Here is a 19,080-nt window from a genome sequence, read left to right on the forward strand (position 1 = left end):
GGAATTGCTATGCACACCAGAGCCTTGTGCGCTTATCACAGTGGATGACGCAACACACCAACGTTTCAGATTTCACAGATTACTACTTTAAAGAAGACGTTATCACACAATTCCCCTGATTGCACTAAAATGACAACAGCTTCAAAGTTATAGCCTTAGTTGGATAAAATGTTTAATGTGAATGTGAAAGCGTTCTTATAATTGTGATTTTGATGCATTTGAAACTCGTAAGCTTTCATTCTCCTGATTGGATCTCGAGCATCATAGTCATTTTCTAAGGTGTCTGTTCAACAAGTAATCAGTACTTTGATCCACTGTTTATTTAAGAAACACTGTTTTTTTTTTTTTTTATAATTTTGATTATTTTGGGGTTTGAAAATCCCAATCATGCTTCTTCTACAAATTGTGCTGCATATCTGCACAATCACTTTGTGATTTACAAACACAAATCTGATTCCGATTTGTGATATCCAAAGATTAATTTTACTGTATTCTCTGTGTCCCTTTTCAGAGACATCAAACCTGACAACATACTACTAGATGAACATGGTAAGATGCCCTGTTTCTTTATATTTTTTTATTTATTAATTAATTTCAGTGTCAGTGAATGAAATTTCCATCAAAAAGACTCACCGTTAAAAATTCAACACTTCAACTGCATCTAACTAAGAATTTCACCCAACTTCTAACCTCTGGGTTGCACAATTGCACAGATCAAAGTAGCTGCAATGCACAGAGACAGCTTTCACATTTACTGACTAGATAGGTCTTGCAACACAAAGCAGCACAAAGCGGGAAAAGGCCTCTTACCAGAGAAGGCCTGCACAAGTGAAATCTTATGTTTTGTCCAAACTGTCAGTTTGAGTTGGCTGAAGCTGTGTGACATTTAAGCAAAGCTTTTTTTCTTTCTCTCTGAACCATGGGATGAAATAAAATGGAGCGATGTAACGGGGAGTGGAAAACAAGGTTATATTCATCATGTCTTCTCCATGTGCGAAAAGAGAAACTTAGAATTCTTGTGTGTGTGTCAGAAGGATGGAATTATCGATAGAGTTTCATAACGGGTTTTAGTGTCAGCTCTCGATTCAGTAAGTAGACGATGTTTTATTATTCTGTATTCTTCACTGTGAAGAAAAGAATGGGAATTGTTCTTATGTAAGAACGGCAAAAATAAGCTTGAATTCCAAATGTTGTTATACGAGGGAAGACTCAGTCATGACACTATGACACACAGTCGCTTAAAGTTCAGGGATTTAATCTAGAAGCATAAGTAGATAGCTGCGAAAGAGTCCGGAGACAACATTTCAAATGCAGCATCGTCCAGGTGGATGTTATTGTGAGGTATATTCTTGACAAATGGGTTGCATAGTTGTGGATTGTGAGAACAGGTCCTACTAAAGGATATCAGGCTCTGGTGCCAACTTAGTGGATTTTTTCATCTGACACTTTGGTCAGATAATTCACCTGCTGAAGGCCAGTTTGTTGGGCTCTGGTAGTGCTCCTCCTGTTCCTCGTACAAAAAAGCAGATTCTGATCCTGCTGCTGGGTTGATGGTAAATGGCCTGTATTTGTATAGCGCTTTACTAGTCCCTAAGGACCCCAAAGCACTTTACACATTCAGTCATCAACCCATTCACACACAGGTGATGGCAAGCTACCACAGCCGCCCTGGGGCACACTGACGGAGGCGAGGCTGCCGGACATTGGCGCCACCGGGCCCTCTGACTACCACCAGCAGGCAACGGGTGAAGTGTCTTGCCCAAGAACACAATGACCGAGACTGTCGGAGCCAAGACTCGAACCGGCAACCTTCCAATTACAAGACAAGCTGCCAACTCTCGAGCCACGATCACACGATGGCCTTTTGTGGCCCTGTCCAGCTCTCTATGTTTGAAAGCACCCATCTTTATATCTTCACCACTTTTTAAACTGTCCTTAGAGACACAACAAACCTTCTTGTGAAGAATGTGATGGGTGTGCAATTTTGAAAGATTTGGACTATCTGTGCAACCTGAACGGGCTACAGGTACCACTCGTACACAAGTAAAAACATGGCATTATTAACAAAAAACGATCTTATTTATGCATTGATTATATTTTTATTATTATATCATATTTATTTGCACTTGTCTTTTAAGGTCATGCTAGTTTGTTTGTCATATTCCTGTTTTCTCTGTTTCACCGTGTTACAGGACTGCAAATGCATCAATTGCTCTGCAGTAGGTTTTAAATCTAACTTAACAGGGACACGACTTTAAGGTGTTTTTGTTGGTTATCATTATAGCAAAGGCTGTCTAGCAGTGCACTGCTGATATTTAAATCAGTGCATAACTAATTCACTAACTAGACTGGAGAATTATTTCCTTTGTTTTAAAAAGCCGCCTCACATCAAAGTGTCCGTTTTGTTCATATACTGCAGTGTAGTGCACACATGCACAGACACACACCCCTAAACTCCTTAGATATCAGAGGGCATGGGGCAGCTGCTCAAGAGAGCCAAGGGGATATGTGGGATGGCAGCCCTGCTGTCACAACAGGCAGACAAAGAAAGACAGACAGAGAAAGAGCGTGAGGCGAGGATACGACACAAAGGAGGAAAGTGATGAACACACATTTCTGAAAAGATTTATCAAAGGAGAAAAAATGCAACAGACAGACAGAGATGCATAAGGAAAGAACAGAGATAAAAGCGAAAAGCAGAGAGAAAGAGCATTTGAGGGAGGGGGGGGGAGGCAGCATTGACAGCTCCTGCCTAATTTCCACAGGACAACAGACGTTCACTTGTGGTTCCTGCCTGTATGTGTGTGTGTCCTTTAAAACTCACTAAGCACTTCTCTCCTCGTCATGCATTCTGCCCACACTCTTGTTTTTTTCCCCTGCATAGACCTTTAGTTTACCTCTTCACTGAAGTCTAAAACAGCATGAGGTGTCAGAGGGGGGTAGCAAGCTGTTTGCTTCTGCATTTTGAAAGCTGGAATTGACCTGTGCTCCTGTATCCCTCTGGGAGCTGCTTCATATAGAGAAAAACAATTTACTCGTGCACATGTGACGTTGCTTTGTTAAACAGCATAGCGCTTAGGATGCTGAGTGAAGCTCCAGGAGGGCCAGGTCTATTTTATCCTCTGTGAGATTATATGCACCTTTCCTACGAAAACGAACACACAGCACATTAAAAGAATATTGTGATTGAAACCACGGGTCTCTTCTCCACGACTTAACAAACACTGATAATTGCATCTGCATACGTATGGCACGTCAGCTCACATCTGACTCATAAAAGGTAGCATGCGATCGTTCTGTTTTAGAGAAAGCAGGGAGCTCTCAAGCTAACACACACCTGCAAGCTAAAATAGTAATGACTTCCATGTGTGTGTCAACTAGCAATTTTCACAGCATGAAAAACTATCACTTGAAATTGAAATTGGTGTTCTGGAATACTGGCTTTTACCTTAATGAGGAACATTAATGATTAGTATGCTTGAGGTTACTTTAACAGTCTCTACATGTGTTGAGTGAAGGCAAAGCATGTCTTCATTAAAACAATTAGATATGCTTTATTTTTTCATTATTTCACCATTATGATTTGACAGCTCAAGTGCTTCTTGTTCATTGTGGTATTATGTGGCATAAATCAGATTGCACAACAGCGTTTCGGCACACGGGGATTTGAAAGGTGGAAAAGGTGGCACCTGATTGCAGAGTTTACACACACTGCGGTGAGACAACCCGACACCAATGTCACAAACAAAGATTATTACACTAGCGAGATACTGACTGAGAAAAGCTTATTTCAGCAGACTTCAATCCATGGTCTTTGTTTTGGCATTACCTCAACAACAGCTCACAGATCAAAAAGATTATGAATATTAACACATTAATTCCAAATATTTCTGATGCAGAACAAAATCCTTTTTGGCTCAAATGCTTTCAGTGTAATAATATTAATATAAAAAAGACTGAAACGAGGCACCAGTGCTGATTTAGTTGAGGCTCTAGACAGTTTTATTAGGAAAAAAGAGAGATGCACTGTGTTATGCTGTTTAAATAACACTTAAGAATAAACTGTAGGGGTAGTTTTCTTTCAGTCCTCAGATGGGCATTGCAACTGAAAAGAGTCATTGGTTAAAAGTGTATTAATGAAGAAATCTCTGGTTGCTTACATCTCACATGTAGTGCACAATTTGCTGGATGATGTCACTTTTTGGGAAAAATTCAGACTTTATGCTGTATGGCCCTGCAGTAAGTGTTAATACATATAACTGTGGCTACAAAAATGGATCCAAGAAATTGATTTGGGTGCATGTTGTGAGGTATTGGTAATGAAAGCCATACTAAAAATAGAAGAGCTATGCAGCAGCAGGATATGGCCTAAGCAAAGCTTGACAGTTGTCGTGGTAATCCCATAAAACACATTAGATAACTAAGCCACCAGGCCTCCTGCTGAACCATTGTTCAGTGGCCACTTAAACACTCACAAGCAGGGACAGTGGGAATGGTACTTTAAAATAAAAAGAATCACCCAGGGATCCACTTAAGCTTAACTCATAATGCACCCCACGAGTCAAGAGCCGCTACTTTATTAAATCCATCCACTGTAACTGGCAAGTATTCCATGGATGCCCAACTGTTGTGACGCACCTCTTATGAGGTATTCAAAGCAATTCATTAAAATCCTGCCGCTTAACAAGATCAACAATAGGGAGTTGATTGGTGATTTGAGAAAAAAAAGGTACTCATACAAATACAAATACACACTCCACTGTTAAATCAATGTATACTACATTGCCAAGTGTATTCACTTATTCATCCCAATCATTAAATTCAGCAGTTCCAACCACTTTCATGGCCACGGGTGTATAAGATCAACTACTGAGGCATGCAGACGGCTTCTACAAATATTTGTGAAAGAATGGGTCGCTCTCAGGAGCTCAGTGAATTGTAGCATGGTACCGTGACATGATGCCACCTGTGCAACAAGTCCAGTCGTGAAATTTCCTTGCTGCTAAATATTCCACAGTCAGCGGTTAGCGGTATTATAGCAAAGGGAGTGAGAGCAACAGCAACTCAGCCACGAAGTGTTAGGCCACATAAAATCATGGAGAAAGTCAGCGGATGCTGAGGGACACACAGGTCACCAGCTTTCTGCAGAGTCAATCACTAAAGACCTCCGAACTTCATACAGCTTTCAAATTAACTCACTCACTCATCATGGAATTGGTTTCCATGTCTGAGCAGCTGCATCCAAGCCTTACAACATCAAGCGCAATGCAAAAAAGTCTAACGCAGCAGTGTAAGTGTAAGCAGTGGAGACGTGTTTTCTGGAGTGACAAATCATGCTTTTCCTTCTGGAAGCCTAATGGACGAGTCTGGGTTTGGCAACTGCCAGGGGAATGGTAATTGTTTAACTGCAGGGTGCCAAGTGTAAAGTTTGGTGGAGGGGTGATTATGGTGTAGGGTTGTTTTTTAGGAGTTGGGCTCACCCCAGTTTGGGGATGGTCCCTTCCTGTTCCAACATGGCTGTGCACCAGTGCACAAAGCAAGGTTCATAAAAACATGGATAAGCAAGTTTGGTGTGGGAGAACATGACTAGACTGCACAGAGTCCTCATCTCAGTCTGATAGAACGCCTTTGGGATGAATCAGAGTGGAGACTGCAGGCCAGGCCTTCTCACCATCATCAGTTTATGACTGATATTAAACCCTATGGATTGAGAACAAGATGTCAATCAAGTTCAAATGCATGTGATGGCAGACGAGTGAATACTTGGCAATGTAGTGTATGTGAAGTGGGGTAAGCTGAGCTCTTTGAGGTTCCTGGGTTTTTCTATATCACAGAGAACTTGTCATTGTCATCGCACTTCTCCATTGTTGTAAACAAAGCTCAGAAAAGACTGTAGTTAAGACAGGAAACGTAGAAAGCGAAAGTCCTTCGCCAAGTTATTGTAAACTTCTGCAGGAGAAGGATCTAAATCCCCAAACTCGTGCATAGCTCAAAGCTAGAAGGCTCTGCATCTTTTGATTAATGCTATTAACACAGTAATATCAGTGAGGTGTCTGCATAGTGCCAAAACAATGTCATCCACAGCCTGTTCACCCTGCTGCCACCATCGTCCCTGTTGATCGAGAAGTTTCTGCTAATTCTTTCCTCAGGCTATGAGACTGAGCTGAATTCATTCTCCACATTTCATCACTTATAATATGCAGCATTTTGAGGACAGCTGTCTTTTTCTTCTCACTCCTGCGGTCTAAATTTCCTGTCTAAATCTGTCTCCTGTAAAGCAAAAACAGATGAAAACATAGAGAGATAATTTCTAACTGCTGATCTATTTTAGGTATACAGGGGTCTTGGACTTTTCCAAGCTGTGCTAGGGTGAGAGGTGTGGTATACCATGGACAGTTTGCCTGTCCACCACAGGTTTAACAGAGAGACACATACAACCACAAATACTCACATTCATACCCACAGCCAAATTAGGGACACCACTTGCCCTAACATGCAGACTTACAAACATGCAGACATACAGAACGGCCACATCCGTCCTCAAGCTTCAAATCAGGAACCTTCTTTCTGGGAGGTGACGGTGCTAACCACCATGATACTCACAGGAAAATAGGCGGAAACACAAAGAAAAACAATAAAGCCTTACTCGTACTCAAGCATCATTTGAGTGTCAACTGCTGTTTAAGCTCTGCTACACAGCTGTCACAGTGATCCAACTTCATTAACAGAGCTCCTTTGATAATAACAGAAAACCAAATATTCGTCCATGTGCTTTAGAAAAGTCACACACCAGTACCTGAAAATACTTCAGACTGCAAAAAAGCAGCAAAAGAAATGGGAATTAATAGAAAAATACATGTTAAACTTCTTGGTTTTATAACACACTATATCAGTATCTGTGTGCATGGCAAACCCTGCAGTATGTGTTATATTGCAATGCAATATGACACAGGTCAGTTGTCAAGAATGAGACATTTGAGGTAACAAAATCTCTCTGTTCTTTAGGGCACGTCCATCTAACAGACTTCAACATCGCAGCCATTGTAAAAGACGACCTCAGAGCAACATCCATTGCTGGAACCAAACCATACATGGGTAAGAAAATGACATTTTGACAAGAAAAGGCTACTGGAATTGAAACGGTTTGAAACTCTGCCCTTTAATCTTAAGAAATCAACACAATAAATCTTCCTCAGCTTTCGGTGAAGTGGACTTCCACCGCTGGATGTTCCAAAGGCTTCTTCAATTTTCAGTTAGAAAAAGAATTGTGCAAATGCTGTTGCAGGGTCGGCTCTGAGATTGAGGCGGTAGTTTTAAAAAGAACAAAAACTCTTTAGTTTCAAAAATATTTAAATTATACTTTCATAAAATATTTAAATACACATGAAAAAGAGATGAAAGATGGATAGTTCACAGAGCTTGACTGAGTGAATTTACATCTGTCACTTTAATAAATTATTAATAAAAACTACATCCAATAAATAAAACTTTATTTTAAGGTGAACTTTGGATGTTAAAGCTACATTTGTATTTTTTGATGGGACCAAAAAAAACCCCCAAAATATTTGTAGTTAATATATATGTAAATATATATGTAGTGCATTATTGAGTCTTTATTGCATACTGTAAGAATCATATAATAAAATTAAATAAAGGACTTGCTTTCACTTGTTTCCAGCACATCTTCAGTTTTGTCCTTATCGTGAGTCTTAAATAAGACTTATGTGGATTCAGCTCCAAAGAGATCAGATAGGTTGAATAGGATTTGAGGCCAGTATGAATGATGACCATGCATTTGGATGTGTTTGCGTGCATGCTTAAAGGGGACATGTGAATTGTGAGCTTTTTTGTTTTCTTTTTCCCTTAAAAATTGTGCATTCAGGTTAGAAAATGACCTTGGAACAATGTGCGACCAGACTCCAGGTGAATTCTCTACAGTATAATAGATAATTCATGGCTGCTCTGGGGAAAAAAAGAACCCTTCCTCCCCTTCTCTAAGAACCTTTAGTAGATAAGCTACACTTTTTCCATTTCAGCAAGAAGGCAGAGCAAACCTAAAGGAGAGGTGGGGGATTTGTGTGAGAGCCTGCATGTTTCTGAGTATAGTTCCTCACAGTCCTGCGTGTAATATAGATAAAGATCCGCAGACGAAACGGTAAGAGATTAGCCACAGAAGGCTTTTCTACTGACTATTTAAAATCACAGATGACTAGATGATTCGCTTCCACAGAAGAATAAAAAAAGCAGTTTTATTTGTTTAATTGGATGTTTTTCTTAATCTGTTATTCATTACAGAGATAATCTGATATAATATAGTTCAAAGAGCATGTCAAAATATTTATTTTACCCCTGGGAAAAAGAATGAAATTGATGCTTTCCATCACTGAACCCTAAAAAAAATACTCAACAGAAAATGACTTAATCTCTTTTGTGCACAAGCAACCAAGGCACCGTGTACTAGACAACTTAAATGACATGTACAGATGTTACGCCTGTGGGTATGTTGATACAGATGCTACGCCTGTTTTAAATTAGTCTTTAATTAAGTTACCTAACCTGAACCCTCTGAGAAAAAAGACCAGGAATCATTATTTTATCTGCAAGAGAATATTGACCTAAAGATTGGTAATTGTGTAAAAAAAAAAAAAGTAACAAATAAATACATCCAAGTATATAATTTACTGAACTCATTATTATTATTAAAGAAAAAGTAAAGAAAGAAAGAAAGAAGACCACTGTTTGAGATCGAGTACAAAAGTGCTACCATGCAAAGAATTGTTAGCCTAGCAAGAGTGAAATACCTTTCCCAGTATATATGTTCTTAAGTATATAGGCTAAAAAAGATTTACATTACATTTTCTTAATTATTAGATGCTACTACAATAAACTGATTACTTTCAAAGTCACTTCTGTTTGAGTAGGTTAAAATGACTTGTTTTTTATTGTTACCATTTTACCCACCAAGTAGGCTGTTGTAGCACTCTGACTTCTTGCATTAAAATGAATAGTCTTGGAACAAAAGGTGCTCTGTGTCTTCCAAACACATTGACCCTACGATCCAACGTCAGAGTCTCGACTCATCACGTGAATCAGGCACTGATCCGACACCTCAAACAGCTGGGGAACGAGAAGCTCAAAACAAGAGCCCATAGCAGAATAGGCTGTTTGACATTGGCAGAAACGATTTGGGACAAAAGGTTTTCATGGTGGTAACTCTGCTGGTCAACCCACAAAATGCATTATTTAAGGCAGGGGTGGGCAATTCCAGGCCTCAAGGGCCAGTGTCCTGCAGGTTTTAGACATTTCCTTGATCTAACGCAGCTGATTTAAATGGCTAAATGACCTCCTCAACATGTCTTGAAGTTCTCCAGAGGCCTGGTAATGAGCTAATCATTTGATTCAGCTGTATTGACCCAGGGTAATATCTAAAACCTGCAGGACACCGGCCCTTGAGGCTTGGAGTTCCCCACCCCTAAAAAAGGGGAAATAAACAGGCTTTCCAATGGTAGAAGATTTATTGCCAATAAGCATTGTCACAGCAATGAAAATGATCAACCAAATCTTTTTTGTGCTAAGTTTATTTATCAAACAATTCAAGTACAGATGAAAAAAAATGCTACAATATCCCTGGCCTCCCCCTATTTCATGTCTGGAGGAATCCTACAGTTAAAATAAACCCATCCAAACAGCCCGAGAGAAGGGAATGAAAAAACATTAATAACACAAGATGTCATAAAGTGTTATAATGCATTATTTATGTTGTACAATATTTTTTTGTCCATCAGCGCCTGAGCTCTTTCAGTCCTTTGAGGGGTCCCACCCCGGCTACTCCTTCTCTGTTGACTGGTGGTCACTGGGGATTACGGCCTATGAGCTACTAAGAGGACAGGTAATTTAGACACATACGGAGTACACCACAATGTCTACATCACAGATTACTTCTGTGCGGTCTGACACACTTAGCTGCATTCAATAATGCATAGGACGCTGAGTGCTAGAAAAATCCTGTTAGTAGGAGTTTAGACAGCCTCTACAAAACAAAAGGAAGATGAAGTTATAATTGAATCTTATGTTTAAGCTGACCTTACTGGGATAGATGTTTAATCGTTTAGTCGTGGTGCGAGACCAATCGCTGCAGAAGAGTGAGAAAATCGAATCGGAGTTATTCAGAGAGCCATATAATTGGAATTGATTTTCAAAATGATATTTATTTATCTTGTGCACTTCCCACCTGGAGAGTTTAGTTCTGATGTCATGGAAGCAAACACAGGACATGATCTTTTTCCTCGGTCCTCCTACTCCATTAGGCTGAGTATTATTAGAGCAGTGTGTTTGTTGCGGACTCAAATCCAACTGCAGCTGCATAATTTCTTCTCATATTTTAGGAGAATTACATAAACTACAGTAACCTCCCTCTGCAATGACAAGGATTCTAAGTCTTTGAAACTTATGGGAAACTGTCATGAACTTTTACTGAAATTTTCTCTTCTCACACATCTATGTATCTTTAACTGTTCAAAGTTATTAGATCTCGTCAATGTTATGGATTTTTTGGGACTTGACACCTCTTTTTAGTAAGGTCTCACTATTCCCAGGAGGCCTGAAAGGGTCAGGTATGATGGAGTCTTTTTTAGAACACTATGACCTGACCGTCTTCTGTTTGGTGTCATCAGTTTGTCTCTGTAGAGGCTTCAAGGACAGTCCAGGTGCTTCTTGACAGTGTAGAAACTCACTCTGTTCTCTTATCTGGAGCACTGGAACAGGAGGGGGTATAGGAAAACACCCTTTGGAAGGATAAACTGCCTTCCTTCCTTCATACCAGCTGCAACATATAATAATAATAATAATGGATTGGATTTATATAGCGCTTTTCAAGGCACCCAAAGCGCTTTACAATACCACTATTCATTCACTCTCACATTCATACACTGGTGGAGGCAAGCTACAGTTGCCTCCACCAGGCAACTGTAGCTTGTGTGCTTCTATCGCTTCTTCTCGATATGAAGTGTGTCCGTGATAAGTGCATCTATATTTTATACTTTATATTTGAGTCTTCTGTAAGATTATTTCTGCATGAGGAAAATCTGTTCTCACAATATTTCCAGAACAATCACTTTCCACTCCCCTTTATATAAAAAAAAGCATTCTGTCCTCTTTCTGACCTTAGAGCTGCGTCTTCACTCGGCTGTAATATCTTCTTTCTAACCCTTCCATTACCTTCTCTGAATTTTTTGTCCTTTATCTGACCTCAAAAAGTGACATATTCTTTCTGCCTTCATCATCCCACAAAGCTGTGTCCTCTGCTTTTACAACCATCACTTATTCAGCAGATTATTAATACCTAGAAATGACATAGCTTCACTTCTCTAGTCTTTGGGTAGTTCCTTTAGTTATCTCCCCTACTTTCTTTTATTCCTCTCTCTGCACATCACCTTTACCAAGACAATATATTTTCACCTCTTCCCTCTGTCTCCTCTGGGTTTTAACACGTTTTTCATTTGACTGACGCGCTCGAACATCATCCATAAAGCAAAAGTCAGTTTCTGGGTGTTGAAAACTGGTCTGTTGGATGTGACAAAATTATTTGCCTGTTATGTACTTTCAGGTATCTTTTCAACTTCCATTCTCTCTCTTAAACTCCTGCCACTTCTTAATTATAATATATTACTCATAATATTGTAATAATTGAATTCAATCTTAACTTCCCCCTGGGTTTGACCATTGGTTGAATGCTGAGAGTGCTAAATAGGTCACAGTTACTTAGCCTGTATTTCTCCAGCCTCAATTTTTTGCTAACTAGTAGCTGAGCAGTAGTAAATTTTGAAGACTGACACACAAACCTTAGCACTGCAGCCAGTGCATTTAATAAAAAAAATGCAGATTTTTCTTTGAAAGCACATGGCCTCCGGTTCCAGTTTGTAAAAGTACAGGTGATCACAGCAATCAGCTAGGGACCAAAGTAATCACAAGGAGGTTTTTGCCAATCAGTTTGGCAATACACATTTTTCCCCCGTGACGGTGGTTGCTGGTCTCGAGGCCTCTGTGACTGGAGCTTTAGCAATTGATTTCCCAGTGACAGTCTCAGGTTGTCATGTCAGTAACACCATATCCCCTCACCTGTCTTTTTCTCTACTTTCCTTATTTCAGAGGCCATATGTGATGAAATCTAGTACACCAGCCAATGAGATCCTGCAAACATTTCACAAGGTCCATCCTAGTTACCCAGCAGCCTGGTCTTTGGAGATGAAGTCTCTTCTCAGAAAGGTAAATAAGCAGCAAGTGCATAATAAACAGCAACATAAACAAATTATATTGTTCATGCCTTTGTTTTTCCTGGTACTCTTATTGTCAGTGGGTGTCTTTGCTATTTTGTATGACATACGCTATTTTGAATTTTTCTCCAGTGTGGGAAATCTTTGTCTCCTCTGGGAAGACCATTATCCATATCTGACACCAGCACACTGAGGCTACAGAATCTTAATTAGGAGGTCACTTTCATTGCTACAGCCTCACTTGAATGCAGCACAACTTTAGAATTATAATGGAGTAGAATCAGTATTCAAACATTTAAATTAGTGATGTAGGTGAATGACAGTGTTAACTGTTAGCGGTTACTTGCATACATAAATCAATAAGGTACTATTCCAGAACAAATGCTAAAGCTGAAAATGTAGAGAGACACAGAAAAACAGACACAGGGAAGCTTATACTTCAGTATGTGTGAATAAACACTAAATACCAGCCTAAAATTAGAATAGTCTACGTGTTATTCAGTATGTCATTCAGCTGTCAAACGTGTCTTCGTCTTGTTGTAATGCTTAAAAGATGCACGGCTGTTGTAGGATTTGGCTTTTATCTTGGCAGCGATCCACTGCAGTCAAACTGTTGCATTGCTTCGTGCTCAGACTCCTCGAAGCTCATTGGCATTCCAGTTGCATGTGTATATGTGTATGAGGGAGTGAGCAGGAGAGTATAGAGAGAGATGAAAGAGATGTAAAGAATGTGAAAATGCCAGGGAAGAATTTCAGGCCCACAAATTTGTCCTTCATCTTTTATCCTTCACAAACCACTGCGTTATCCCATCACCATTAGCTTTCTATATGAGTTTCATTTTTTTCCTCCTCCTTTTGTTTCCGCCCTCTTCCTCAAGCTCCCTCCGCATGTCCCTTCTCCAGTACTTCCAACCCCCTTTGTCCCTGTATCCTCATTCTCAGACACATCCTTAAAGGCAAACATGTGCTCATGTCTCAGTGAGACTCTCCTCCTAACTTTTCAGCCATGCCTCCCCGTGGACAGTTGTTCTTACTTTAATCCTTTTGTTGCTTTCAGTTGCTGTGCATAGATGTCCAGAAACGCATTTCCTGTCTAGCAGAGCTACAGGATCTGGACTACATGTCAGACGTCAACTGGGATGCTGTGCTCAGCAAGCAGGTCCCTCCAGGTTTTATTCCAAATGTGAGTATCAGACATAAACTCAGCACTGTGGCAGTGTAGTGCGCAGCAAAATGCTCACATCTGAATGTTTATTTTTCTGCTGTATTACATTTAAATGACACAAATACAACATTGCTGTAAATCAAGGTAAGGAGCACCTAAACAAACATATACCACACTTTAAATAATCCATCCACAGAAGTCTTAAATGACCTTAAAGCTTATTTAGAGTATCATGACACAAGTTTGTTTTTTAACGTATTAGATTATAAATACCAAAGGTTTTTCTGCCATATTTTTCCCATACTTATTTCCATACCAGTATTTCAGATATTTACCCTAAAGCGGGTAGTGAAAAATAAAGATGAAGCCACTGTTCAGTTAATCTTTTGTACCCTGTCTGTAAACACTGCCCCCTGCTGTTTAAGTTGGCCCAACTACTTATTGTAGATATCCAGGCAGAGTGTGCAGATGCAGAACAACAGAAAGAGTCTTAGACACAACTGAAAGCAGCTAAAGAAGCTAAAATGTGTATCTACCAGCAGCTATATAGTCAATGAGTCATTGTGGCAAAGTGGATAAAGCTAATAATGTCATTAGACAGGGAGTCAAGCTGCTTGGCTGACAAGCTCATGTAGTATCTTCTGTAATGTCAGGTTCTTCCAAGCGTTACAAAAGTTACAGCTGGTGATTGAAGGGTGTAAATGAGAATCTGCAAGTCCAAAGTAAATTTGACAGGCTCACAGAAGAGCTTTTAGAAAGAAAAGAAAACCTGTACAATAATGTGATGATCAAATAACTTTAAAAGTCTCCTAAAAGGTGACAGTAACTGTTAATGCTTTGCTCCAGAATGGAATAAATAGAGATTAATGACTGTTGGAAGTAAACAGTTAACTAAATGACTTTATCTAGTTTCAGTCTATAGCAGAGCAGAGCAGCTGGTATCCCCAGCGGTCAGGCTACCACAGCAGAGGAAAGGCACAGAGGATCGATGGGGAATTGACAGTGTCTTTCTGTTTAATTATAGGCACATGCACAGTCTTTAATCCCTTCCACACTATTAATGTTTGAACACTGAGGGAAAACTCAGCCCTTATGTTTTGTTTCCCAACTTTATAGCACTCAGCGTCTTACCTTGCTTCAGTTTGTTTTTTATCACATATTACTGTGTTCTGAAGCGCTGTTGAACATTTCATTGTCAGATATTTAGTGGTACAAAACATTTATTGATGCAAAATTCTAAATTTTCCTCATCACGTTTCTAATACAACACGGAAACCTGCATTGCCATTTGTTTTTTGTCTTGTTTTTTGACACCAAAATAGCCACGTCTATGCCTTTGATTATATGTCTTTCTTTATATGAATATGTCACTGTAGAGGCGAAGGCTAAACTGTGACCCCACATTTGAGCTAGAGGAAATGATCCTGGAGTCCAAACCACTTCACAAGAAGAAGAAAAGACTTGCTAGAAAAACCAAGGAGCATGGCTCTGATGGCTCTCCGCAGGTAAGGCCATAAATTTATACATTTAGATCATATTTACATTCTGTTATGTTAGGGTAGTTAACATATGTTTGATATTGATGATCGATAATGCATTTTTTACAACTGTGTTTATCTTAGGAAACTAACATTTCACTTAATGTTTTTGGTTTAGAATATTTTTCTCTCATTATTTTCATTAATGAGGAATGAAGAAAAAGACTGGAAGGTAAAAGGTCAAGTGAGATATGGGAGAACATACCCACACAATTTTTTCATGACGACAGTATGAACTCAGAAAGATCAAACTAGAATAAGATGCATATAAATTGTACAGGAATGTGTGTTGGATATGTTTATACTTTACCACACAACAGAAAAATATCAGATACGTCACACCTACAGTTGGCACACACACTTCAAAAAAAGGCCCACGATCTAACCTGTTGCATGCACGCATACAGCCAATGCCAAAGTTGCAAAGTTTGCCTCGACTCTGACCCTTTGGCACAGAGGAACAATTTATGGAATTCTTTTTTTTAATAGAAGTGAAGCAATCTGTGTGGTCTAGACTCTAGAGCACACTCTTTGCCAGTTTGCAATAAGAAGTCTGAGCTGGCTCAAAGTGCACCATGTTTTATGAAAGCTGACAGCTGCTTGTGGAGGCTTGTCTAAGTGTATATATCAGTAATATCTCACTGTGTGGCCAAACAACATTTCTAAACACTTGATCCATTTTGTCAGAGAGTATGTCACCTGTTCTAAAGAAATAATAATAGCAGACTTTCAAAGAAATGTTTCTTCTGTCTAAGCGAAGGCTAAACGGAAGCAACTTTTGAGTCATTCTAGTAGTATTTAGGCAAAATGAAATGTAAGATGGCTACGTTAGAGCGCTAGTGACTCCCAACAAAGGTATCTTTGGGTTACACGGAACAATTAGCCGTAAAAACAGAAACTGCATTTTAGTTTTAAAGGACTGATATTGGAGCCAATTTTAAGGAAGTAAAGAAGCTAACTAAATGGTGTGGATTAGTAGCAGATGTATATGTAGAAAAAATAAGATGATAGGGTGATTAAATAAATAAATTAAACATAATAGATAAGTACTTGAAATTAGTAGCCAAATGTGGGGATTAAAAATCTGGGATGTGTTTACCAAAATGAATGGCTAGCAGTTGAGGTGTTAGCCAACAGTATGGATTATGTATTAGCTGTTACAACAACCAGGTAAAATTAAAATTGTTAGCTAAAAACAATAGATAAACTGTTGTTTGGTAACTGAGTGCAATGGAATAAATAACTCTTTCATAGAAATGGATATTTCTATGTGTAGTTAGTTGTTAACTCTGCACGATTCTGCTCAGATCAGCTGATTGATCCGAGCAGAATCAACCACATCTTTCTCACATCTTTCCTTTCCTTTATTTATTTTAAGTTATTGGCTGCTAAAAATGCTGATACAGAAAGATCGGCAAATAGCTAATATCCCACTCTGCCTACTTTATTAGATAGTAAGTAAGGAATGAATGATTGAAGTGATCATTTATGTGAGCACATTACACGAGAAAGATTGGAAAGCATTACTTTAGCCCACTGTGACGTTTGTGCCATAATGTCACTGAACAGTGGGGTATTTGTCTTCCCTTTTAAATTGCTTTTCAAATACCAAACAGATTTTTTCTTTTATAAATGTTGTGTACAGAAAGCACAGGTCTTCCTGCTATTTCCCATGTAGACCCATTTCAAGTTTTCCCATCTTATATCTATTCAGGGATTCTATTTGCATGCAGTTTTTGATGTTTGGAGCCTATTCAATATGATGTGGCCAAACATCCTTTTCTGGAATCATATTTTGCAGTGTGTGCTAGCTGTCAGGCTGAATACTCACTTTACTGGCTATAAATATCAGTTTGTGTTTGTGCAGTGCTTTACCATATCCATTTACGCAGGGCTACTGGGGCCACTTGTGATGGATGCTTATAAGAGACAGACAAAAAAAGATTGTGAGTGTTTGATATATGTGTGTATGTGTGTGTAAGAGAGAGGGTCTGAAGCACAGCAGATCAATATTGCATGAAGAAAACTACCCTAATGCCTGTTCCAGCCTCTTACTCATTACCTTAAAGCCATCTGTATTCTTTTTTTTTTATGTTCCTCCTCTCCTCTTCTCCTTTCCAACCTTTGCTTTTCTCTCCTTTCCGCTGTATCCCAGCACAAAGATATCTATATGTCACTATAACATTTTCTTGTACAGAAAGTGTCCCGTTCCTCATCAATTTTTCTGGTTGAACTTTTATCTTTTTGCCTCCCTCTTCCTTTCATTGCTCTCATAATGTAGCGTGGAATTAGCTCCGTTAAACCACTGATAATATACAGCAGAAAATTGGACTGCTGTGAGAACAAAATTAATTGTCACACTGAAACTTGCAGACACACACACACACACCTCGCCTAATCATAGGTGCCATTCAAGTTTATTGCATGCGTGAGATAAAGTGGAAACTTGACATATAGAATTAATTTGTATAATGTGTTCAGGGCTGGAGCTGTTTTTGCTACTCAGTATGTTCTCATTGTTTCTCCAGGCTGCTGTTACTATGTGTGCATCAAGTTGTAATTTTATGTTTGCTAGGCTAGGTTTTATTATAGGTGACATTGGTGACGTTATTTTCACAATGCCATGAAAGTTTTAAAATATGAAATGGGTGAAATCATCTTCTATCTGATTCTCAGCATATTGCAATCACAGGAGGTTTCTAGTATGTTTGAATTGCCTGATCTGGTGACAATAAGTTGACGTTTACCATAATAGTCTAGTGATTGTATTGGGTGCAACATTTTTGCTTGTTGTAGAGTTTTTACTGCAGTGGTTATGATGATTAACTTTATATTGAGAAATGACTATATGAAGATTACTGGGTGAATGTTGAATAAGTCGTTAAAATGAACATGCAGAGAATTATCACTGTAGGTGATAATTCTCTGCAAAAGTTCTAAGCCATCCCTCATTTCCTTATATGTCTGTGTGTCAGTTTACATATTACAACAAAGAGCAATAAGAAGCATTAATAAGACAAGCAGACAAACACAAGCTATATGTTTAATAACTGGCTGTAAGAACTTGTAGTAAATACTACAGTATCATAGTCAATGGAGTAAAGCTGTGTGATAACTGCACAGAGGAAATTAAAACCTGTTTGTTGCTGTATACTGTACATTCATACAACTCTATAAAAACAAAACTATTATAGCCCCTTTTCCATCAGTTTCTACTCGGATCGACTCACCATGACGCACCTCGGATCGACTGATTTTCCATTACGATCGAGTACCACCTAATGTGTGTGGTCGTTCGTCCTGCTGCTCGGTCGACCTGATGCTTGGTCTGTGGCTTTTCGTCAGACTCAGGGACCATGGCTTTGATTTTTGGTATCAATTTCCCTTGTTGCTGGGTTTCAAAATTGGCAGTTTTTATTTTCGTGAACGACATGCTCTCGTGACTCACCGAGTGACACCACTGACCAGCCAATAGGTGGCATGAAGTCTGATGACGTCACATTTTAGTACCTGCTCGGATCGCTTGGAACCCCAGCGGAGCAGGTACCATTTTAGTACCTGGTACCAGATACTATCAACTAATGGAAACTCTGAAAACCGTGGCTAACCATACTGAGTCCTAATTAGTAATAATTGGGTACTAATGGAAAATGGGCTTCTCATTCTGCTCATCTGGATACTACTATTGTTCTTTATTATTGTTCTGTGCATGTATCTGTAGCTAATGAGAATGTAGGCATTTAGTTTGTAGATTTTTGTTTAAGATCTCTACCTACTCCCTTTCAGACTTAAAACATTCATTTACACCATTATGAGTTTGTGTATGTCTGATTCCAATCTCACTCTGTATCTTGTTTTACTTTATTTTATGATTTTGTTCAAATCTATTCTTCCAAGTAACCAAACCTTGGAAGAATAGACCAATTTTTTTTAAATTGGTCTTGAGAAGCAGTGCTCCAGGCTTTCTGAAGCTCTTTCAAAGTTCTTTTCTTTGGACATTGATGCTTTTTCACTCATTTTCAGTCCGGTCCTTGTATCCGACCATTTTCAGAGGAATTTTCGACTTAAGTCATTTGCGCCATGTTTTTGGTTTTGGTTCAGTCTC

General features: G+C 39.0%; 1 protein-coding gene across 1 annotated transcript in view; it reads left to right on the top strand.

Moving 5' to 3' along the window:
- Positions 1 to 19,080, top strand: part of stk32a (serine/threonine kinase 32A) — a 66,592-nt gene that overhangs the window by 38,261 nt on the left and 9,251 nt on the right. The window contains exons 6-11 of the mRNA XM_085289545.1: positions 512 to 549; positions 7,006 to 7,095; positions 9,786 to 9,889; positions 12,148 to 12,264; positions 13,330 to 13,455; positions 14,814 to 14,942. Coding sequence (XP_085145671.1) covers positions 512 to 549; positions 7,006 to 7,095; positions 9,786 to 9,889; positions 12,148 to 12,264; positions 13,330 to 13,455; positions 14,814 to 14,942 — 604 coding nt within the window. The remainder of the gene's footprint in view (positions 1 to 511; positions 550 to 7,005; positions 7,096 to 9,785; positions 9,890 to 12,147; positions 12,265 to 13,329; positions 13,456 to 14,813; positions 14,943 to 19,080) is intronic.

This window comes from Mchenga conophoros, linkage group LG10 (assembly GCF_057382185.1).
Source record: "Mchenga conophoros isolate Kocher_MC1m ecotype Shallow Benthic linkage group LG10, M_conophoros_male_GT1.1, whole genome shotgun sequence".
Classification (NCBI taxonomy): Eukaryota; Metazoa; Chordata; class Actinopteri; order Cichliformes; family Cichlidae; genus Mchenga; species Mchenga conophoros.